Source organism: Melitaea cinxia, chromosome 22, assembly GCF_905220565.1.
Source record: "Melitaea cinxia chromosome 22, ilMelCinx1.1, whole genome shotgun sequence".
Classification (NCBI taxonomy): domain Eukaryota; kingdom Metazoa; phylum Arthropoda; class Insecta; order Lepidoptera; family Nymphalidae; genus Melitaea; species Melitaea cinxia.
In genome coordinates this window covers 2,264,154-2,290,002 of record NC_059415.1, presented here as the reverse complement: position 1 = coordinate 2,290,002, position 25,849 = coordinate 2,264,154, and the positions used below count along the sequence as shown (strand labels likewise).

The following is a 25,849-nucleotide window of genomic DNA, read 5'->3' as shown; positions in this document are numbered from 1 at the left end:
TTTTTTTTTGGTATGTTACTTAAGGCCGACGGAAGGTTTTAATACAAAAAAAAAAAAATTACTAATAACTTTTGACAGAACGAAGTCTGTCTGGGCAGCTAGCCTATTTATAAAATAAACTTTGCATTTTATATAACTTAAACTTTGTACGTTTATATTGCATTGCATTTTTTTTTATTAAAGTAACTAACTATAGTTCATTCCAGATGTAAACAATGCCCATAATTTATTCGTAGCGACGACGGAACAAACAAAATATAGTCTATCTTTTTCTATCTTGTTTGGGACAGGCAAGGTCAAACGAGACTAGATAGGTTTGAAAACATTTGAACGGCCCTTTGTTTTTGCGAATGAATTGATATTTGGTTTGTTTACGTCTGGTGTCTCCTTTCGTTGAACGCACTATATATTGTATGTCGAGATTAAAAAATGCATCTTTTGCTAACACAGTGTGATAATAAATAAAATTATAATATTTTATACTAATTACATTATACGTCAAGACTTCATTATATGTATCCTTTGTCAATGCAATGTACTATATTGTTAGCCTCCCTCTGCCTCCCTGCTTTAGTTTTAAATGGTTTTATTTGCCAAAAATCATCAATATTTTTCTTTGTGTCACCCTGAAAATAAAAGTACCTAATTTTATTTAAACGTAATAATTATAAAAACATTTGTAAAATATTCTTAAATTAGCCTCTATTTAATGTTCAAAAATCATATTTTTTTTAAAAGAACTATTGATATCTATAAGGTGAAGGGAGGTCTGTAGTTTATTCTCACTTAGTTTCCACTTGGGACAGATATATTTTGATAAGCATTAGTGTGTATAAGCTGTTTTATGCATTAACATTGACACAAAACTTAAGACAAAAACTTCAGAAAAACTAAGTTAAGAAGACCTATGAACTCATAAAACATACAGTAAATAAAATAAATCTGAACCAACACAATTTAAAACATTAGTACCAACCTCAATTTCCATAGAAATAGCATCCTCTGGCGCCAAAATAATAAACGGTGTCGATTCAAAACTAAACGCCAAACCAAAGTAGGAATACTTCTTTATTTCTTGCATATATGTGTCAAAGGAATACACTTTGTCAGGGTCACTGCCCAACTCCCTTACCTGTTCGGAAAGTACTTCATAATAATACTTTATTAATTCATCATAACAATTCGATCTCATTTCTTTGTCTGTACAGCCGTAAAAAACGAAAGATACATCTAATACTGGACTGGCACATCTAGTTAGTTGAAAGTCAATTATTTTCGCGTCGATTGGTTGACCATCTTGGTATTTGTACAGGAAATTATTTGTCCACGAATCGCCATGAGATATTACACCATTTGTTTTGTCTCTAACCGCCCTTATCATGTCTTCGTATCTTTCTGGTACAGCGAATTCCTTAATTTTTTCCACGTATATTGAGTCTGGGTATTCTTTTTCAACTGCGTCGATAGCGATGCCGCTTATCCTGTTCCAGAATCTTCCATACCAATCCGAAAGTCTTGGATCGTAATACGTTTCGAAGATGGCATCGGTTATTCTATTAAACGTCTCCGGCTCTTGATCTCTAAGAGCGAATGATAGTGCATGGTACTTAGCTAATGCTTTAAGGGTAACCTTACAATGGTCATAATCTATTCCCTCTTGTCGAACGGCAGCTCCAAAATTCTCTAAACCAACGTCTTCGAGACATATGACATCATTCAAACCATCTGTATACGCGTAAAACAATTTAGCATAATTAGTGTAGGGATCAGAAACCCTTTTCTTTGATTGGAACTTAATTAGAGTTGGGAGAACTTTTTGATAGAAATTGATTTCATTTTTAAAGAATTCGTCACTTCTAAATGTCAGACGCCTGCAAACGTTTTTGGGCATGTTTTTTAAAATCACTTGAACATGGTAGGGTACGCCATTAGAATCGCCATAGATCCGAATTCGGATTACTTCGCTCAAGTATGAGTCGCCTTTGCCAGTGTCACTGACATACTGAAATTTGAAAATGAAATTAAAAAAAAAAAACATACTATAACTAATGTTAAGGGTATCATAAAATATAATTATATACATATTGCCTATCTAATCTCCTACTGTTAAAGTTTATTCGCAACTTAAGTGCAGGATAAAATTTATCTATCGCCGGTGAAAATCTATAAATAAGTTTTTTTTTATTAAACTTTATTGCACACTCAAAAAAAAGATACATTTTAGAACGATTAGATACAAAAACAAATAATGTATGCAAAGGCGGCCTTATCGCTTATAGCGATCTCTTCCAAGTAACCTTTAATGAAAGTAGTATAAGAATAAAAATAGGTAAAAAAACTTTTTAAGTTAAACGGTTTTATGTTAAACATACATTGCAATGTTTAAGATAAATGTACTAAAAACCAAAAAATAATAAAATAGATACAGTCGTGGGAATTATAAACATATGCATAGACTAGACTAAAATAAAACCGTGGGGCACGTCAATTGTCTACAATCGTTGATTAAAATGTTTGTTTTGTAATGTTACACTATAATTAGGCAGTTGTTCAACCGACAACGATGGACGTGTGATAAGTAGGGCTAGAATGTGGAAACAAGCTAGCAAGCTCGATTATAAGCGAGTTTTAGGGTTTCATAGTGGTGAGCGAGTAGTACTTTTATCATATGTTTTGTCGATTAAAGACAAACTACGAGCAGTGAAACGATTCCTCGCCAGTCAGCAGTGTGAATGTCCAACGATAAACTAGTTGAAACATCTCTTTTATTTACATGGAGTGTATAACTATTGGAATTTCCATGAGCAAGAAAATAGTAAGTAATTTCCTCACCGTCTGCGGGCCAACTGCCTATTTTAACGACGAATTAAACGATTCTTCTATCGCACATTAAGTCGATAATTTGTAGACAATTGACGTGCCCCACGGTTTTATTTTAGTCTAGTCTATGCATATGTTTATAATTCCCACGACTGTATCTATTTTATTATTTTTTGGTTTTTAGTACATTTATCTTAAACATTGCAATGTATGTTTAACATAAAACCGTTTAACTTAAAAAGTTTTTTTACCTATTTTTATTTTCTAGTTTTTAGTTTTTATTTCGCGTTCTGTTTAATTCATTTAGTGCTTCATTATTGCAAGGCCCATCTTAAATATTGAGGTTGTATAGTGCACTGTATTCTTCTTGTCAAGCCCTTTTATTTGATACCCATATTGGTGGGATTGATAAAAAATTGTTATCAGACATTTGGCAGCGGCGGCCAGCTTAGATTTCAATTTTGCATAGTAATTGTATTCTACTTGTAGAGACCTTTCATTTGATACCCATGTTGATGGGATTGATAAAACCTAAGTTATCCGCCATTTTGTAGAGGCCGCCATCTTGGATTTTAATTTTATATAGTACATTGATTATACTGGTTGAGCACTTTCATTTGATACCCATATTGATGGAATCGATAAAACCTACGTTATCCGCCATTTTGTAGCGGCCGCCATCTTGTATTTCAATTTTTTATAGTATATTGTATTCTGCTTGTTGAGCCCTTTCATTTGATACCCATATTGATGGGATTGATAAAACCTACGTTATCCGCCATTTTGTAGCGGCCGCCATCTTGGATTTCAATTTTTTATAGTAAATTGTATTCTGCTTGTTGAGCCCTTTCATTTGATACCCATATTGATGGGATTCATAAAACATAAATTATCCGCCATTTTGTAGCGGCGGCCATCTTGAATTTATAATGATAATGAATAAACATAATTGTATTGTCACCAAAATCCAAAGTGTATACAAAATTTCAGATTAATCGGTTGACAGGAAGAGGGTGAAATTTGAATTACTAAATTTGACCCAAGAATAAATAATAAAAAATAAATAAAACAAACGGGGTGAGCTAAATAAAACCGTTTAAAAAACCGTTTAAAAATATGTCGGTAGTAGTGCGCAATCAACAACGCAAGTTTAGCACATATAATTAAATTAATTACAATAAATTTAAACGGTATATATCTACATAAACATATAAACACATACACACTATATTCAATAAGTTTTATTAAAGTCGAATGTATAATTCCATATATTTTAGACTATTTTTCGGCGGGAACTCCTACTAAAATACAACAGCTTATACTGGATGTTAGGAAGAAACTCGAGACTCTCACTGGACAACAAATTGCTTATTTACAAAGTCATCCTAAAGCCCATTTGGACATAATTATGGTCTGCAACTATGGGGCAGCGCAAGCGATTCAAACATAAACATAATCCAGCGCCAACAGAACAAGATCCTAAGGACAATTGCAAAAGTATCATGGTACGTAACTAACAATGAAGTTCATGAACACCTGAAAATGAGAACAATCAAAGAGGAAATTCCGAGATTGGTAGCTAAATATAAAGAACGGTTAATCCATCACCTTAACGAACTTGCTCGCCAACTCACCACTGACCACTATGTGAGATGATTAAAACGTCATCTTATCCTAGAGCTAGAAGACCGACAGTAGCGAGAAGCGAGCAGAGTGGGAAGCAGCTCCGCATGACAACATCACAGAACAGATTTGCTCATAGTCTTAGGACTGATTGCAAATAAGCACGGAGAAAAATAAGTTTTTAATTATATTTTTTTGTTATTGACGTCTAATTAGTTTCTATTTTGGTTCTATTTTAGTTTTTGATAATAATCCATTAAATAAACTTCTCTTTAATATTTACACGGTCATCTGTTCTTAAGGTAGGCAACTTAATTCATTTTTTGGCAACAGCCGACTATAATAATAATTTTAACTCTATTCTACACTAAAACATTCACATATAACAAAGATATAGTATGATACTAAAACTATACTTAATCTAGCAAAATCTTTCAATCATCTAATCAATGTACAAAAAAAGAATATCTTGATAAAATATTTTTTTAAAGACTTTTTTAATGGATACACATAACAAGCACTATAAAATCCCAGAGGATGTTGGTGTTTCCTCATCCAGACCTGACATATTCCTCTTTTCTAGACACATTAAACATATAATACTAGTAGAGCTCACTGTACATTGGGAAACCAACGTTCCTAAAGACCACACAACAAAATTAAATAAATATTACGATCTAACAAATGAACTTAACAAAAATGGGTATGTGGTTAAATTATAAGTGGTCGAAGTAAGAGCGAGAGGTATACCAGCAAAATCTCTCTATAATCTTCTGAAAGACCTTGGCCTGTCGAGAATTGTAGTAATTTCTATTTTAGGACGAGTGTCTAAGGCTGCACTAACAGGTTCCTACCAAATTTGGCTAGACAGGGCAAGCAACTCGAGCAATAAAGGTGAGCATTGATGCAAATCTCAAAGGGGGCCTCCTTAAGTCTATACCTAGGTCGCAAGTCCTGGGAACTGCTCTGAGTTTCTCTCTCTGGCACACGATGGACCCGGCACCCACACGGTGATTCCTTCGAATGCTAAGAAGTTTGTCTCTCTAAGCTGACTTAATAATTCTTGTGGCTTTTCATAAATGTTTCTATTGATGTAGGACACAGCAGGAAATATTTTGCTCAATATCTAGAGCAGCCCGACTGAGAAAGTACCTCAAACTTAACACAACAGCTAAATAGCAGTGCTTTGAAGTAGTGTTGTGTTCTTGTGTTACTGTGGTGCTCATTTGCGATATTTCTGGTGTTAAAGGCGTTTATTGGTAGGCTTCTAATGGTAACATCTTACCATCAAGTAGACCGTAAGCTTGTTTGATGACCCGGTCGTATAAAAAAAAAACTTTTAGCCTTACCTCCCAATGTGTAAATTGTATGTTTGTGTGAAACCACTCCGACAGAGCTTTACTGAGCATATCATTGGTGAGTGCCGGAGACACATGCAACAATGATTTGAAGTCTTCAGTCTCCATCTTGAATTTACTGTTAAGAGGAAAAATTAGTCATTAATATTTAATTGATATAAAAAACAAGCCAAGTGTATGTTTGGTTTGTACACTCTAAATTTTATATTAATATTAACAATTTATGAATAGAAAGTTATATAACTACAGTAATTTTGTTCTTTATAAACTTGTAAAAAGTACGGAAAACTTTACAAGACAGAATTCTTTATTATTTACTGTACATTTTTCGAAAAAAAGTAAAAAACTTTTATAATTGTTATTTATGAATTAATACAAAAATACATAATGAATTGAAATTTTTGAAGTTATAATTACTTTTTTTGGCACGTTATGGGCACGTTAGAGAAAAATTATAAAAGTAAATTTTTAGATGCGCGCGCACACCGTCACAAAAAACCGAGATTCTGAAGTTGGCTAGTCAACGAAGAGGAAGTTAGCAACTTGAAGTTAGCTAGCCAATGAAGTATAACTACTTACGTGCGTACATAAGTGCACACACACTTTTTTATTTAATACTTACTATGTATAAATGATGAATACAAGCACAATACAAGACACAAAAGGAGAGTCGGTGACACGTCGAACCCACTTTTCTTTAAATTTTTGGTACGGTTGCTCCTATTTATAACAATAATAAATTTATTACCTAATTCTTGAGTTTAATGACTTTAAGATGTACCGGGGATGGGGGGCAACTGTCGAATTGTCGATTTCGCTAATGTCACATGGGAACAATAATAAACAAGTATTAGAATAATCTTACTTAATTTAAAACAGTCAATGTCAGTATTCTATAAAAGCAAGATCAAGCAGCTTTGAAGTTAATAGGAGTCTCTTTAAATGTTTAGGATAATACGTCCACGTCAAATTGGACTACGAAGGCTATTTCCGGCGGATATTATAGACTAAAACGATATTACAAAAGTATTACAGGAATTTTTTAAGCATTTAAGTAGTAATTTTATAGTCTCAAGCAACAAACATGTAGCATGAGTTGTTTACTAAGCTTTTTAAAACAATTTTGAATAATTTCATTATTTTACGTGGAAAAACGAGAAGTGCGGCTTAAAAAATAATAATAGTTATCTGTATTACAAGATTTGGTAGGTACCTGAAACTTGTTTATTAATTTTATATGAGAGATACCTAATGATAAAATGTAGCATGATAATGATAACTAAACAAGATAAAAATATAAACCAATATTTAGTGTTGTTGGTTAAATGTCAAACTGTAGAACTGTTTTTCCCGTCAAACTTCGGTAATAACTTCATATTCAGGAACACTCATGTACTCCAGTGCATTTAGCAAAAATTAGGGTGCGTGATCACTCACTGTGCGAATGTGGCCTCGACGAAGGTTCAGCATCCCATATCCTTTTCAACTGTCCCAAACTCCTTTACCCTATTTATGATGTCCTTCCCCCTGAAATCCCCCGTCCTGTAAATATTGTTTGCTTATTGATGCTTGTATTTAGTCCTCATTGTACATTCTTGTGTAGATATATCAAACGTAATAGAATTAAATTGTAAATAAATTAGGTGATTGTTCTATTATTTAATTGTTTATAGTGTAGATGTAAATAAATTATTAATAATATTCTTGTTTATGTATATAGTATATTTAGTGCTTGTGTTGTTTTAGGTTCATAGTTTGATATATAATACCTACTATTTTGGCAGTTTTCAAAATTCTACTGAGGTTGCTACCTCTAATTCACCGACCAATCTCCGTCGTGTCTTCTCCATCTTACGTGACATTGGCGAAATCATCTGTGCTATTCGGCACTAGTGAAAGCCAATAATTCTAAATTCATTCATATTCAGGTTTCATGTGTCGTAGTAGTTATCAAAGATTATGTTAGATGTTTGGTCTAGGTCACACTCGGCTAGTATTTCACTTTTAGTTAATTTTATTAAAGTAAATAGAGAAATAGTTTAGCCATAACGATATAAATAGGAACTTGGTTTTTTGTTGAGCAAATAGGGCTGTATCGTTACATATTATATCTCACTTTTAATTGTTTGCATTATGTAGTTAAGATTAAAATTAACTAGATAGTAAACTATGACTTGTTAGTATGCTGAACTTAAACTAGGTGCGAAGGATTTTTTGTAGCGAGCAAGGAACTGGCAAGAACCTACCAAGGCCTAGTCATAAATTTTGTATTACTACCTGTTGTATAATCAGATTCTACTTAATACATAGCTCGTAGATCAGCAAGTTCAAGTGACACTGGGCTTGGTCACGTTTGTCGCAGGATCGAAGGCCCTCGGAGCAGACGTGTCCTGATGTGGAGACCTCGTATTTACAAACGCAGTGTGGAGGCCTTACGGCTCGTTGGACTAGCGATCTACCTAAAATTACTAGAGGGAGCTGAATGATGAAACAACTATGTCCAGCGGTGGACTGCGATTGGCTGAAGCGAGCAAGCGACTACAGTCCGATCGCGTACTGTAAGTAAGTAAAAGTATTACAGGAACAAATTAAGTATTACACTAATATGTACTCTCCAGAAAGATTATATGCTTGTGTTAATTTCAAATATATCAGATAAGATAGGTATAAATGGAGTGACAATTTAACAATAACAGGCTAACAGCCCCCTTAAACATAATCCCATTTTTACGCTAATAACGTTACATTATATTTACAACACGATATTACCATTATTAGAAATGCTTAAACTATTAGTTGGTCATTGAAAATTGGAAAATTGAAATATAGCGTCTATAAATATAAATTAGGTATCAATGTGCTGCACATATAACAAATTGTAGGCGTTGTGGAGTTGAGTTGTTGTTGGAGGGTTATAAGAATAGCTTAGATTTTAATATCATTTTAAAAATAAATATTTACTTAGTGTAAATTGTTTAAAAAGTACAATTTAGCACAAAAAGGTTTTAAGTGGCTATTCAATTTAGTCTAGACAGTAGAGAATATGAACTTAATTCTAACGTGGTGGATCTGTAGTAATACAACTGTCAGAACTTATGCTCTTTTTTCTTATTATTAAACAGATTAGGTACTTTTTTTAATACGGTACTTACATTATTTATGCTTAGTATTTGGCAAAGTACTAATCTTTTTTAGAGGTACCTAAATGAAAGCGTATCGCTAAAATGTACCCATGTACGCGCATAAATTTCGAACTAACTGCACGATTTTTTTTTTGTTAGAGATCTATTAGGATAACGGTTTGTGTAAAAGAAATATAAAATAATCGGCATATCCACAAAAAAAAAAAAAAAAAACTTTCATACTTATGTAAGCTGCATAAAAAGAGGTTTTAACAGTATAAATATTAACTCTGTGGTATCAGTAAATTGAACACGAAGGCGAGATATTTGCTAGTAAGTTTATAAGACATAAGGTAACAAATCCGCAATCAGCTTTAAGAATGTAACAGTACTCAAACTATAAAGAACATAAGAAGTAAGTCCTCACGGGCCTTCCGTTGCCACAATCAGTCTTTTGTACAAGAATACAAGACTTGCTTCTTAAAAGAATTAACTTTTAAAAATGAACTTTATTTCAATAGATATACAGTTTAAAATAAAGGCATAAAAATAATAGCAGAATTACAAAGTTGGTTCTCAAAAAGATGTACCTAGCCGGAATAGCTTGAAGGCGTGAATCAAGGATTTTGCGCGCCAAAACAAAGACGCCGCCATTTGTCGGAACTTTGGATTTTGGATTAAGTTTTTGTATGAAAGGCAATAATATGCTTGCAACAAAATGTGCTATTTCAACGCCAATTTTTTTTGTTTATATACGTGTTTTTAACCGACTTCCAAAAAAGAAGGAGGTTCTCAATTCGACTGTATTTTTTTTAATGTATTTTACTTCAGAACTTTTGACTGGGTGGAGCGATTTCGACAAATTTTCTTTTGATCGAATGGTGGTGTGTGTCATTTGGTCCCATTTAAATTTATTTGAGATCTAACAACTACTTTTCGCGTTATATCTAATAATGCGTTTTTACTTGACTCTTTTTTCGTCAACCTACGTTGTATTATACCGCATAACTTTCTACTGGATGTACCGATTTTGATAATTCTTTTTTGTTGGAAAGGCGATATCCTAGTTTGGTACCATGATAAGGAAACCAGGATCTGACGATGACATCCCAGAGAAATCGAGCGAAACTCTCGAAAATCCGCAATTAATTTTTACTGGGTGTACCGATTTTGATAATTTTTAATTTAATCGAAAGCTGATGTTTATTATGTGGTCACATATAAATTTTATCGAGATCTGACGACTACTTTTTGAGTAATCTTTGATAATGCGTAGTTACTTGACTATTTTTTCGTCGATCTACGTTGTATTACTCGTCGATGTAATTAAAGTCGGTTTTTTTTTCGTTTGCGAGCAAACACAATTATTGTGAAAAAAATCTAATGATATAGATTTGTAGCAAGTTGTAGATAGAACAGAACTTTCTTAATTACTTATAAATATTTTTTTTACTATTTACTTTATTCTATTTATACCTATAGTATTTTATAGTCTCATAGGTACATAACATCAAATATAATGAAGAGCAACCAAATGGTTAAGTTTACTGACATCAGGTGTATACTAAAAGTGGAAAGGAATGATAGACATACGTATGTATCGAAGATAGCTTTGTACAGGAAACAGGACAGGTATTCTACATTTTGTTCAATTTAGGCTTTGAAGTCAGAATTTTAACTTCAATGGCTGAATTGAGCTAAGGGTTGGGTAAAAAAGGTTATAATAGGAGGTTAATTTACTACTTTTTGTTTATTTAATTAATTAGTAAACACAATAATATAATTACAGAAATGTGATCTATTGACATGGTTTGATGAAGATATTCTAAAAATGTGATGTTGACTAAAATATATACGCTTATTTTTTCCTAGAAAAATACATGTTAAGCAATTAAGTAATTAATTGAATAAATAGTATTTATGTTTGCTTGGACAAAAAAAGTTATAGATATTTCTTGTTTAAATATTTGATGCTGATATCATCATAATCACTTCAGCCTATCGCAGTCCACTTCTGGACATAGGCCTCCCAAAGTTCACGCCAAAAACGGCGTGAACTCATGTGTTTTGCCCATAATCACCACGCTAGGCAGGCGGGTTGGTGACCGTAGCGCTGGCTTTTTCGCACCGAAGACGCTGCCGCCCGTCTTCGGCCTTTGTGTTTTAAAATCAGCAGGTGGACGGTTATACTACTATCGGTCGGCTTTTTAAGTTCCAAGGTGCTAGTGGAACTGTGCGATGTTGATATACTTACTCGAGTAGTAAAAACATCACACGAAAATTCAAAAATCCTTAAAACAAAAAATCCAGTATCGAATTTAAAATATAGATAAATGTATAAATAATTTTTCTGATAGATTGCGGTGGAAAAGGTATAACAAAAAGCTATACGTTTTGTATCACTTTCGAATTAATCAATGTGGCTTACCAGTATTACAATCGTGCAGTTAAATAAGCAGAAAAAGTTGTGTTGGGCTCCGATTTTTACGAGATAGGAGTGGTGATTTAATAGCGGTTAAAATATGTGTATGGCCAATAGACTTGATTGTACAGATCAATGCCTGTTCTTGACAAAAAAAATGAACAGCTGAAGATAAGTTAGCATCATGTGTAAAAAAAAAAATAAACAACATTAGAAACATCTCTCAAGGTAACCATAAACAATAGACATTAAATATTTGAAATAAAAATAATGATAAAGTTAGTAATAATAATTATTTGAAACAATAATTGTGTATTTAGCGAATTTTCAACGTTTATTGTTGGGCTGGTTAACCAAATAAGGAATTTATAAATTAATAAAAAACATCATGTTTTGTTATTGTATTAATAAAAAAAGCAAAAACAGTTCTAAATTCTTTTTACGTCAACGTACAATAAACTCATAATGATCAAACGAAGTATCGTCGTACAAACGAGCACTAATTGCAAACGTTCTAGAAATAATTGAATCTGGTCTCCGTTCAATTCAGTCTAGATATTGCCAATTGCGTGTACGAACTAGCATTGTATGCGATAGCCATTTAAGTCTTTGGCAATCTAGACAATCGAAGTCTGAATATTGAAGAGTTTAAAGTCAAAGAGTTTTGTGTTTTCATGTATTTTATTATCTGTGTTTATCAAATTTTTTATTAGAAAACAAAAAAAATATTCTATTATTACGTTAGGTAGTTATTTCTAAATTTTAATAAATAATTCAATTTGAAATATCGCTAATTAGAAAGGTTTTGTAGATGGTGTTATTTTTTTTTAACTTGAAGATTTTTTTTCTTCATAAACATATAAATGCGAAGGGAAAGAGACAGTGGGTGTTGGATAAGCAATATCATTGTTCTCAAACGGAAAGAACCGACTTTAAACACATTTTTTGATAGCTTAAAACTACCTATCTGGTCTCTGTCAAAATTAAATGCGGCCACATGACAAGCACCAGTTTTCGAACTTAAAAAGAATCGTCAAAATTCGTATACACTGGTATGTTATTACTAGTACCCGGTTGACCGAGCTAAGCTCGGTATTTTTAGTAAATCGTGTTTTTTGGAAATCATAAAGTATAAATACGAATTACATATTGATAAAATATGAATAATATTTTTCGATTTTACCGACATAATAATAAAAAATAAGAGCAGTCTATTTAAATAAAAAATAGCGAGTGCAATTAGAAAAAGAAAAAATAATTGATCAGGGACATGTGGATTTGAACCATGATCTTCTCGGTTGATCCCGAGCGGCCGATTTCCCACCGAGCTATTTCAACTACATTAACTTATGCGAAATTTACCTTCGTATTCTAACGATATTTTTTTCAATTCCTAAAAACAGGGATAAAACGACATTTCCTGAAAATGAATCCTAGCTAGATAGATTTATCTCCCCCGAAACCCCCTAAATACTAAATTTTATGAAAATCGTTGGAGCCGTTTCCGAGATTCAGATTCTATATATATATATATATACAAGAATTGCTCGTTTAATAGTATAAGATATATTTGTCTCATATTGGGATGAAATTTACCACTGCAAACAATTCTGGACGCTCAGAATCATAATTCAGGAAGCTCTTACAAAAATATTATGAAGTCCTTCGTCCCTCCCTATTATCCCATTCAAGATTTTATTTTACACAAAAATTCGTTTTACGATTACTATTTTAATTTTAAAAATGTATAAATATCCGATGGCGTTTTACTTCTAGAGAGGATATATGGGTGGGTTTTCTTGGTTTTCTTTTCGTGTTTATCGACCTGTCTTACTAATCGGTGTCTTGGTAACTGGTGCGGCATTTATTATTGTTATTTTTCCAAATCTTTGGTGACAGATGTTGTTGCCTTTAAGAACTTTGTGGTGTTTCCGTCATCATCAATTTTTTACTTGTTTTTATGGTTTTCTATTTTTCTTTTATGTACTTCTTTATGTTAATATGGGCGCCGAGCTTTTAAGGTTACAGGAAGCCTAGCATTCCAGGCAAAACAGTTTATAGTTGGTTCTGTATGAATTGTAATGCTGTTTAATGTTTGTCAGTTGCCTCATTTTTACATAGTCCGCTGGATAAACCCAGCGTAAGCGAGGTAGACGCAAGAATATACCTAGTTACGCTCTCCTATGGGAGGTTAAGACTTAGGTACCTATTTAGCAAATTAAAAATAAAAACTGTAGGAACAGAACTTAGAAAGTGATATTGGAATATAGAATATTTCAACCTTTCACGATTTAACAAAAATAAAAATTAGTAAATTTTTAATAACATTTTCTGTACCTCAATCGATTTATATCAATATATTTATTAGGTTTTTCAATTAAATTTAAAAATTATTTTTTAAAACAAAATAATTTCAACGTCAAATTTGTCGCATAATGACACCGAGAAATTCGATATTTCGTTCGGCAAAATTATCAAATTCAACTTTCCTCTCTTTTATACGAACAACTTTAGTTTAAAAGTTCTATAATTTAAAAAGTATTTTAAAGTAATACTAATAAGGTTGATTGTGTTGCAAAATTAAAATTGTGCACATCGAGTTTAGTGTCCCGACGAATTTGTACGAATCTGTCCCATTTTCAACTGCTCGTTGACACCTCCGCTCGTTCCGTACGTTCATTTATAATTCATTCATTCACTCACGACCTGAGTCGGCAGCCGAGTTTAAACCCCATTGGAGATACGTCTATAATGCTACTAAATTGTAAATGACCATCCCGACTTTGAGTGAACTTCGAATTTCGGGTGTTTAAATTATTCATCTTAAATTGGCTGCGTGCCATACGGGCGTGGTTTCATGAATAATTTAGCTTTTAGAAGCGTTAAAGGCGTTGTTTGATAACATTTAATTTTATTTCGATGTGATTTTAGTAGCTGAAGGTTTCGTTGAATATGTCAATGTCGTTTTAATATCATAGTGTAAACGTGCGCTCAGTTCCAAGGCTGAAGAAGGCAATATGAATTGCGGTGTAACGGATCTTGTTTAGCGCGGTACCTTCGGTTGCTAGGTTTGACTTATATAATATTGAAAATGGAATGTTAAGTCAGGAATGCCTCAGATACGAAATAATATTTTTTCTCGACGTGTGAACAATTTAATACAATGTTTTTTTAAGTTACAATAATTAATAAAAATAATAATAAATGCTTTATACTCAATGTTTCCTAGCAGGATTAGAATTCTATGTCTGGTGTTCGCAAGCACAAACGCGTTGTGTTTGTTAAGTGACATGAATTATAAACGTTCAGACCAAGACAAATGTCTGTTATATTAACATTTGTGGGGCTCGAACCCACGACAGCTTAGCGTATAACTTCTCGAGTATAACTATTAAATATTCTTATTCTAATAATAACAACTTAAATAAGTTCGTGCCTGTCCCCTGCGAAATAGTAAAATTTGTTTGTTATATTATTGTATTCTATACAACCTCAGTTGAGATATAATAATACGTAATTAGTTTTATTTACTATTCAAGTTTAATTATAGTTATATCATTCCACTGAAATTAGTGTAATTTTACTACATACAATTTATAACTTAATTATTCTGGCAATCGTGTCAATTTGAATACATATAACGCAAAGCATGTTTAATAGTGTGTACAATCGACATAGTTTAGCAACAATACAATATATAGCTCCATTTCGTAGAGAATCGGTGTAATTGTTTGCAATTAAACTATTAGACACATCAACATTCTGAACTATACACCGTTTTGAATTTAGTCAAAACACTGTCTATGTGATACTTTGATGTCAAGTCAAAGAGTGTCTGTATTAAAAGTCAAGATAGTGACTAATATTAACTATCTTCGACATACTTCTTCCGTCTACACGGTCATTAAAAAAACGAAGTGATGCGTGAAATAACCAAAATAACTGACGTAACTCAACATCTCACGATTGAAAACATACAAAAAAATATATCAGTTTTGAGATAGTAAGCTCATCATGATCTTCAAGGTACTGTCATAGCTATTCCGTCCAAGAAAGTCCAGGGAGAACAGAACACCAACCAGGATAATTTAAAAGTAATTGAGGTTAACCGGTAGATTTCAGCGAGTAGTAGTAGTAGATATTATACATAGATAGTACGATTTTGTGATTTTAAGCAAAAATTGAGGGTTGTCTCCATAATCTGCATAGCTTATTTGCACTGATGTTGCAGGTCATTTACATAGAGAAGTAAGAAGTCGTAACGTATACTTATATTTGTGTATACATGAGTGTACGAGATAAGAAGGAAAAAAATAAATTAATTAACTTAAATATCTATTTAAATAAACATGCATAAATGACGAAAAAAATAAAATATAAACTTAAAAAGAAATGTATCTAAATAAAAATAAATAACAGTTTAATGACGTGACGTGGCTGTCGGGCGGCGAGTCCATGGTATGGATCTGTCAGGGAGTTCGCTCCGCTCCCGTAGCTGTACAAAGAATGCCCCAGCATGTCGTGTATACCAGAATATAGGTCAGGGGTTATTTTTTTTGCATATTCAATAATTCAATTTTTATAAAACGTTTAAACTATTGCAATTGTGTCACAAATAGAAGAAAACTATACAACAACAAAAACATAATATAATTATTCAAAATGTTAATAATATTTCCTTGAAGGCGTTGTTTATAATTGTTAAACGCATTATTCCAGAATTGTGCCAAACAATGGACAAATAAGATATTTACTAGAGCACAAAGCCAGGCAACTAGGTATTGTCCACCATTGTCCGATTACTTAACACGACCCGTGGAATGATGTCTAGGTTAGGTTGACCAACCTTCTAGAAAATTCTTGCAAGAAACTTATTTATTCAAAGACATTAAATTTAGTGATTTAAGTGTTTCGATATATTTAAATAGTTTATTCAACATTATTTATACACTCACTACACTACTTACATTTTACATTACACATATGTACTAAAAGTAATTATCCAAAAGAAATATAACATATTTCGACACACGTTGTTTCAAATTATTAACTTTTTACTGTTAAATTCCAATGTACAACTTTCAAAATAAATATAATGTCCGTTTTATTGGATCGGTCTTCCTTTTTTTTTGGCTTAATATGACTAAGCCATGACTATGTCCATATTATTAAATGTAGGTAAACTTAAGCTTTTGGGCTTTTATCTGGAATTTTAGAGCTTCCTAGTTGAAACGGCTTATAATTGGCATGATAGTCTGTACAAAAACCCCTAGTGTATTAGTATTGCAATAGTTTTTACTACATTTTCGACTGTACTGTAAACGTAAATATAAATATTAATAAGAAAAAAATATACAGACATTATACAACCCAACTTCGGAAGCACATCGTAGCCCACAGAAACGTACTACGTATGGAGTAATTCCTGTAATGTCTCCTCTGATGTCCTTTTTTAAACATTTCTCATTCATAGCACAAAAGACAATCCCATTGAATAATTATAATATAAATTGTTTTATCATAACATCCATTACAAATTCTCAAATAGTGTATTCATAAACATAAACCATAATTTGGTTGGTTGGTAACATTTATTACGTTCAATTTGTCGCTGTTATTGCATTTAAATATACTTATATATTTATTAGGTCGAGAAAAAAGTTTCTTCGCATTTTGTACAGAAATTCCAAAGGTAAGATTATACGAGATTTCTTAACATTAATTATAATGTATTGCCGCTGCCATTTCGTGGGCAGTGCCAAGATTCCGTTGCTGTAGAAATTTTGGGACTTCTCATTAAAAAACGAGACAAGTAGTTTTGACAGTCCTCTCTTTATGTTAACTTTATCCATTTTTTTTATATCACTAGTTCGGCAAACAAGCGTACGGCTCACCTGATGGTAAGAGATTACCGTAGCTTATAGACGCCTGTGACACCAGAAGCATCGCAAGCGCGTTGCCGACCCAATCCCCAATCCCCCCCAGAAGCTCTAGTCACCTTACTCATCAACAGGAACACAATACTGCTTGAAACCAGTATTATTTAGCTGTGATCTTCTGTAAAGTCGAGGTACTACCCCAGTCGGGCTGCTCCATATTTTGAGCAGGAAATTCCTGCTGTGCCCTACCTCAGTTACTTACTACTTAAAGAATTCAAAGAGACCGAAATATATGGAAATCTGAGGGTGTAAGATTGAGGCTATATGGTGTATTAAGACTTCCCAGTCAAACTCTCTCAATTTTTGTTGAGTGACTAAAGACGTATGTAGTCGGTCGTTGTCGTGATGAAAGACCATTCTGTTGATCAATTCAAAAGAGTAACTGCGGAGTTTCTTGCCGATTCTTCTCTGCAGAATCTACATTCCGAATCGGTGGTAGCTTCACTTTTACAAAAATAATAATTAATTTTTAAAGTTTTAATTTGTAAAATGACGATTCGAAAGTGCTCTTGGAGCCTATTTGAATAAAGCTATTTTTGATTTTGATTTTGAATTCTGGCTGCTTATTCTCAATTTTTTGCTTAAGTCTCATCAGGTTTTGACGGTAAAAATCCGAATCGATAATCATGCAACACGCAATCAAAAGTCTTTGCTATATCACAGAAAATAGCACAAGCTAGATTACCATTGTCAGTACATGATAAAACGTTTTTGATTAATATAAAAAGAGCCAAGGTCATTGATTTCTCTTTTTGAAATCCATTATGTTCGGTTTTAATGACCTTGCATTTTATGAGGAAAGTAAAATACGTTAATGCATGGTCCTCTCAAGAATTTTGAAAATTACTGTGATAAGTGATATTGGACGGTAATTAAAACCTTAGAAGATACAGAAAATCCCGGTATATGGTGTTATAATGTGCCAACTTGGCGAGAATTTTGAAAAACAGTTTTTACACCATCGTTGTTTAGTAAAATGATTGAAAATATTTAATTAGCAATGTAATTGTGAATTTTAAGTAAAAAAAAAAACTACGTATTTATTTGTACTAAAAAATATATATAAGTTTGTTAAAACGCAAGATCTTAGGAAAACATTTTTAAATTGTTAAACCACTTAAAAAAATCACAAAAGGTCCGGAGACATATTTCAAAAAGGTTAAAAAAAGATTATAATTTTCTTTTCTCCGTTAAAAATCGTGTACATTCATTAGTATGTAAATTATTTAATTAATTTTGACCTCAAAAAAACAAATGAGCTGAGAAAAAAGTTTATAGTTGAATTTTAATAGAAACACTTCCGCTATTTTCGTAGTTATCGAAATATAATTTTAATTTTAATCGAATTTCAGTATAATTAATATTGATGGCTGTCATTGTTCTTTTGTTGAAAATAATACGATATCCTGTTAACGTTCATTGTAATTGCAAAAATATTCATTTATACAATTTAATATATTCAAATAATAATGAAATATATGTGTAATATTTGAGTAGAGATGGTTTATTGAATATGACAGGTTTAACGGTTTTTCTGATAGGTACCGTTTTATTGTCATGCGCAAAATGTAAGAATGTCATCTATGAGAAAAAACTATAAGCAAGTTTATCTAACGATGTGCTGGCGCATTCTATTAGTTTGGTCTGGTCGTTTGTGCACAGGATAAAATCCTACTGGGGGCTGTTGAGTGTGAGGCGTTTATTTATTTATTTATCTCAGCAGAGAAGCAGTTTCAGGTTAACCAAAAATCCCTTTCTTTAACAGAAGAAGCTTTTTTGCGGAGCAGTTTAAGTTCAATTTCATTTTAGAAGAATAGTAGAAAACATCAGTACATCATTACAGCCTATACAGTTTTAGAGATGTGAAGAAAAGGGAGGATCCTCCACCAGACGGGTGTTGTGTCTGGCGGGCTAACGCCCCCCAACGGTTGTTGTCGGGATCTTGTATATATACTTAATTACTTTGAAAACTCTGATAGCGCGATGTAGCATATGTCAGTTTTTCTCTAATTACGTAGTTTCGTAGTCGTTCGTATTTCGCGTGATAGATGTCGCCACACAGTCCACTGCTGGACATAGGCCTCCCTCCACAAGTTTACGCTAAAAATAACGTGAACTCATGTGTTTTGCCCATAGTCACCACGCTGGGCAGGCGGGTTGGTGACCGCAGTACTGGCTTTGTACGCTGCTGCCCGTCTTCGGCCTGTGTATTTCAAAGCCAGCAGTTGGATGGTTATCCCGCCACCGGTCGGCTTTTTAAGTTCCAAGGTGGTAGTGAAACTGTGACATCCCTTAGTCGCCTCTTACGACACCCACGGGAAGAGAGGGGTGGCTAAATTCTTTAGTACCGTAGCCACACAATACAGTAGAAAACAATTTGTTTAAAATGTTGTTATATCAATCAATCTGATAAATTTGCTCTTGTCAGTCGATTCGAATTAATTTTAAAATAGTTGTATTAGTTTTAAGTGCCGCTAAATAAGTAATATGGAAGGTATACATGAGGAAAATGTTCTAGTAATAATGTTGACATATAAATACCAATAAAAAACATTAAAGGCGTAAAGTAAGCTATTGCGGTATATCCTGCGTTTTCAGTAATAATTTCCACCTACTATTGACTATGATATATTGGGCTTGATGTAATTGTGGTGGATCGTTGCAGACTACTTAATTTGATTAAAGTTGATATGTGAAGTCATTTTTAAATCGGTATCAAGAGTTACGCTTGTATTACACTTACGATAACTTTTACTGAAATCAACGCGTTTTTTTATTTCTAATGGTTAATTAACATTCAGTAAATATAAAAGGTGTATAACCTTTTACCCTATTACCCTAATTTATTGATTAATAATCTTCCTGTAAAAAAAGTAAAAAATATATTTATAAAAATTAAAAATGTTAAAATATTTGATTATATTCAACTATAAAATTTATGAAGACGTAACGATTATTACAAAATCACGTTTTCGACAGCTTTCAAGACAGGACAACATCTGAGTGGTCAGGTAGAACATTAAAAAAAATTGCACACCTCCACGCACCCATATAAAACTATTGTTTGCAGCTTATACCTAGCAGCACCGTCTAGTAGTTTGTTTAGGAACTAATGATCGTCTTTACAAGGATAATATGATCGATTAGTAGATTTGGGTCTGGTAGATGACAGATGGCTCTAATTCTATATTATTATGATAGAAACGTAAAAATATTTATTGTACAAATTCGAGGAATTTTCCAGCCTTCATATTCAATAGGCTTTTTAGTTGAATAGCATAACATGACATAAAAATATACTTTATTGTAAACCAAAATAGAAATAACACATATCAGATTGATTTTAACAAAGTATCATAAGGTAAAAAGGGCAACCTTATCGCTGAAAAGCGATCTCTTCCAGGCAACCTAGGGGCAGAGGAGATGATATTGTGTCGGTGTAGTATAATTGTGATATACCATTTAAAGTGAGTCGATTTTTACTATGATACTATTTAAAAAAGACTTAAAATGATATTTAATTTTTAGCTGGATGTGTATGCTGTACAAAAAGTACGTAAGAACTGTATTTTATAGCATAATAATGTATTGTTATAAAAATATAAAGAGTTAAGAGTAAGCGCTTCAAGTATTTTTCAGTTTATGAGAGTAAAGCACAGCCTTCTTTGGAGGCGTGCAATAAGCATAAATATCTCTTAAAATATACAGCTGTTTAGCAAGTAGGTACGTCCCAAATACCTATTTGTGTAAATATGTAATTTTAAGAACTGAGGTAGGGCACAGCAGGAATTTCCTGCTCAAAATATGGAGCAGCCCAACTGGGGTAGTACCTCGACCTTACAGAAGATTACAGCAAAATAATACTGTTTTCAAGCAGTATTGTGTTCCTGTTGGTGAGTAAGGTGACCAGAGCTCCTGGGGGGATTGGGGATTGGGTCGGCAAAGCGCTTGCGATGCTTCTGGTGTTGCAGGTGTCTATAAGCTACGGTAATCGCTTACCATCAGGTGAGCCGTACGCTTGTTTGCCGACCTAGTGACATAAAAAAAGACCAAAAACGTAAAAAAAAATATTCTCAATAGTTTTATCTCAATATTGAGCCAGGTACCAATCACCTCTACACTAAACAACGAATACTTACAAGTAAATCGTTACGGTTGAAATGAAAAGGGCATAAACGAATCGACCACACAATACTGGACATTAATCAGGCTTATCGGATGCCGGCTTATAGATATTTCACAATTACGCCGGTTAGTCCAATCGTGTTCGATCGATATCGTCCGAACTAACGTTATCGTCTTTAACTTGGGTAATGGACAGAATTATAACTTTACAGGTTAACAGTCAGAACTTCTGTAGTATTTGTTTAGTTACTAGTTGATTTGTTGATTTATTGGTATTGCTTATCATAGCTATACGTGTACAGTCAACTAACTAACTAGAACTAGAATAACTAGGTTTGTCCAAAAACTGGTTTGCTAGAAGCATCTACCTCTATATACAACTATATAAGTTGTTAATTATAAAGGTAAATATTAATTTAAAATTTATTAATAACCCGTCAGAAAACATTTCTGATCGAAGTTAATTGTTTTACCTTAATATGTCTTAAAAGTTTCGATACTCTTAAAGTTTTAAGTTTAAATTATTTAGTAATATTTTAAGCCAAACGTCAAGTCGAGCAAAATGTAATCTAAGGAACCGCTATAATTATATTTTGTGAAAATCAACATCGAAGATGGGGTCCCGGTGGCCGCAATTTAATCTATTACAAAATGTACCTACAGCTGTTGTAACCATAGTTCGTACATCTAATTCTAATCTGCTGACAACTATTATGCTTCGATGCTATTGTATATTTCAACTAGCTGACCCGGCGAACTTCGTATCGCCTAACACAAACTTTATCGTATGGTATTAAAGTTCAAATTTACTTTTAAGTATTATCACAAATCTTTTGTATGGGAGTATAGAAAAGTGTTGTTTTTAGACTTTTTCAGGAAATTTAATTTTTTTTTTAGAATTTTTCTCTCCGTAAGAACCATCCTCGTACTTCAAGGAATATTTTAAAAAAAGAATTAGCGAAATCGGTCCAACCGTTCTCGAGTTTTGCGCTTAGCAACACATTCAGCGACTCATTTTTATATTATAGGTTGCCACTTTGTATTTCTTATATTAATTTTGACGTATAAAGCTCAATATACGAGTATAGGTGTCACATGAACTCACTGAACGAAACCTAATGGATCGAGTATTAGTGATTCTCTCTTAAGACGTAATGACATCGAACCATTTTTGAAGAGATTGAATACTGGTGACGAAAAGTGGATCACTTACCATAAGAATGTACGAAAGAGATCGTAGTCAAAGATCGGATAGTCTATGCAGATTGTCACAGACTATCGCGAAATCCGGATTGATACGCAATAAGATGATGTTGAGTTTATGGTAGGATTTGAAGGGAATCATTCATGATGAGCTTTCATCGCCGGGCAAAACCATCGATTCGGATTTCTACTATCAAAATCTGATGAGACTTAAGCAAGAAATTGAGAATAAGCGGCCAGAATTGATCAATAGAAAAGGTTTGGTCTTTCACCACGACAACGTCGGACCACATACTTAGCCGCTCAACAAAAATTTAGAATTGCACACGATCTATTGCACCTTCGGATTTCTATCAACTTCGGTCTCTTCAGAATTTTTTTAGGTAGTATAAAGTTAACAGCAACAGAGGACTGTTAAAAGTTCTTGTCGCGGTTTTTAATGAGGTGTCCAAAAATTTCTACAGCTACGGTATCCTGTCACTACCTACGAGATGGCGGCAAGTTATTAAACAAAATGCTACATATATATTAATGTACCTTGAAATAAAATATACCTTGAATTTCTATAAAAAATACGTTCTATAAAATATACTTTTACCCTGACTTCATAATATGAGATTTAATTTCAATATAAACAAAATAATTGAGCACTCATTATGAAAGAAGAGCTTTTTATTTTGCTTAATTAACAATAATTATTATACAAAGGATAAAATGAAAAAGTGCAAATGAATTGACAACGGGTTGACGCACACACATGTACTTGACGGTCACATGTAGATTAATCAGGATAAATGATTTTATTTGATTATACAAATGATTATCGTGGTCTGGGCGTTTGTTCGTGTGAGAATTTCTAGACACTTGATGAAATTATACTGTTTCTATTTGACTTGTTTTTTTTTGTGTATAGCGAACGTGTGTAGTGTGTGATTTACTTTATTGCCTCTCACTTAATTTATTTACTTATTAAAGCGTTTGCTAATAGTTGTTACACGAAATAAATTTAAATTTGAAAAAAAAAATACAAAACTTATGATATTTCCAGCCTGTATCATCCCATTGCTGGGCATAGGCCTCTTTTTACGTTAGAGAGGAATTGGAGCTTAATCTACCACGCTGCTCCACTGTGGGTTACCGGACATATGAGATTATGAGTTGCGATCGCGCTATCAGGTATTTACGGTAACAACCGGGGCCGACGGCTTAATCTGCTCTTCGAGGCACGGTGGGGTTACCCACACACATACAGACCTCAAAACCGGAAAGGAATATTCACATCCCGAGTGGGTTCCGAACCCCTAAGAAGACGGTGTTTAAGGAGAATACTCGCACTACTATACCAGAGCGATTGTTACAAAAATAATAGGTATATAGGAAATGATGGTTCATTGTGCTCATCTAGTTATATTTATAGGCAAGTTAGCAGTTTTATTCATTCTCTATATTTACTATATAATCTTTATCATTACAGCCTATACAGTCCACTGCTGGACATAGGCCTTCTTTAGTTCCAAGGTGGTTGTGGAACCTTGTTATCCCTTAGTCGCCTCTTACGACATCCACGGGAAGAGAGGGGGTGGCTAAATTCTTTAGTGCCGTAGCCACACAGCACTATATAATCTTAATTAAACTAAATTTTGTTATTTAAGTTGTAGTTAACTGGACCTTCTATTTAACTCTTATATGTTCGTTTGTTCAGATAATGTATGTTCAAGATAAAAGTACTGAACTGTGTGCTGTGAATTAGGTGTATAGATAATCGAATACTTAGAATACAATAAAGTACTTAATACTAAGCTTAAAAATAATTATATATAAGTAATACTGTACCACTTTTAACGATAAATTGTTATATAAAAAGTTTTTTTTTTTATATTTTCTAACTTCGTTACAGATAAGAACTTAGTAGAATAGCTATTATAAAAACAGGCGTAATATTTAATATAAATTATAAAGTGTTCCTGCATCTAGCGTCAACTGCTAGTTAATTACCCTCTATAACATCTTAGGTAATTATTATTTGTTGAAATCTAGAGTGCCGCTCTGAAGCAGAAACGTAGAATGGAGCTAATCTATTGGAAATGTCCTCACTTCAGGTTAAACCTTTGAAGTAGTGATGTTGTAGCTGTGGATATTTTTACTATCGATAAGGCTACAATTTAATTTTTGATTTTACAATTAAATAAGTTTATACAATAAATAATACATATAATAAAAATGTAACGGGTCACTGTCTGTTTATTTAAGAGAAAAAATGTTATTGGGATCTTTATTAACGCAAATAGCACCCAAAAGTAGTCTGTTTGTCTGTGCGTTTCTGCACGCTAATCTCAGAAACGGCTAATCTAATTTAGATGCGGTTTTCATTAATATATTGTGGCAGGCTTAGCTTAACATTTAGTGTTTGTTTCATGTCAATCGGTTCATAAATAAAAAAGTTATACTAAGTTAAAAAATCAGTTTAAAATAATAATTTAAAATAATTGTAGAAGTATTTAATGTACGCCTAACTTATCTTAATTTTCTTTTATATTTGAACCAATAACACTCTAGCGAAACATAGCGAACTGAACATCGATTTTGAAATTTACTGTAAAACATGAAATATTCAGTTTTTTTTAAGCTTAAGGTTTCTCAGACACATACTTTCACTTTCTTATGATTCCTGTTACCTGTAACTGACCCAGCTTTCAAGCGAACAAGTATTATCTTAACTGCATATTACACTATTAATTTACGAAATTTCAACTTTGCTGAAATAATGAAGGTTTACAGGCTTTAGGATCTTACTTTAATGGCTACCATTATTGCGCTATTTTACTTGTCTGCTGAAATAGGTTTATAATAAGCTTTTAAAATACTTATTTCGTCAAAGTAATATTTTAAATTTAATTTAATTTTAAATTTATGTCAGTGATTAAAGTCAATTAATAAAAAAAGTAAATTAATATTTAAGTCAGCGATGATGTTAACATACAGTAACTTTTAAACTGTTAGTTGATTTTTCTACCATGGCTCTGTGATTTTTTTGAAGTGTACACTTTTTTTGACGTTCGTTAAGTGTATAGTAATTTTATGGCGAAATAAATCTTTTAATTTTATGTCATTGCAAAAGTAATAAAATATATTCTACAAATAAATATTATCGATAAGTATGCGACGTTCTTATTAAGAAATATCTCTAAAGACGTAGCCATAGAGGTCTATGTGTTATTTTATCTAGTTTAAAGACTT

The 25,849-nt window shown here is 32.7% G+C and overlaps 1 protein-coding gene and 1 long non-coding RNA gene across 2 annotated transcripts; one reads left to right on the top strand and one right to left on the bottom strand.

The window, feature by feature from the left end:
• Positions 1 to 147: 147 nt before the first annotated feature.
• Positions 148 to 6,456, bottom strand: LOC123664586. Its single transcript, XM_045599109.1, has 5 exons — positions 6,424 to 6,456; positions 5,793 to 5,919; positions 977 to 2,002; positions 491 to 626; positions 148 to 402 (listed from the first exon to the last, which is right to left on the bottom strand). The coding sequence occupies exons 2-4, from the start codon at positions 5,907 to 5,909 to the stop codon at positions 510 to 512; spliced, it is 1,260 nt and encodes a 419-aa protein (XP_045455065.1). The 5' UTR covers positions 5,910 to 5,919; positions 6,424 to 6,456; the 3' UTR covers positions 148 to 402; positions 491 to 509.
• Positions 6,457 to 7,587: 1,131 nt separating this feature from the next.
• LOC123664719 lies at positions 7,588 to 24,920 on the top strand. Its single transcript, XR_006744876.1, has 3 exons — positions 7,588 to 7,729; positions 20,379 to 20,384; positions 24,911 to 24,920. It is a non-coding gene; the product is annotated as an uncharacterized LOC123664719 (long non-coding RNA).
• The last annotated feature ends 929 nt before the right edge of the window (positions 24,921 to 25,849 follow it).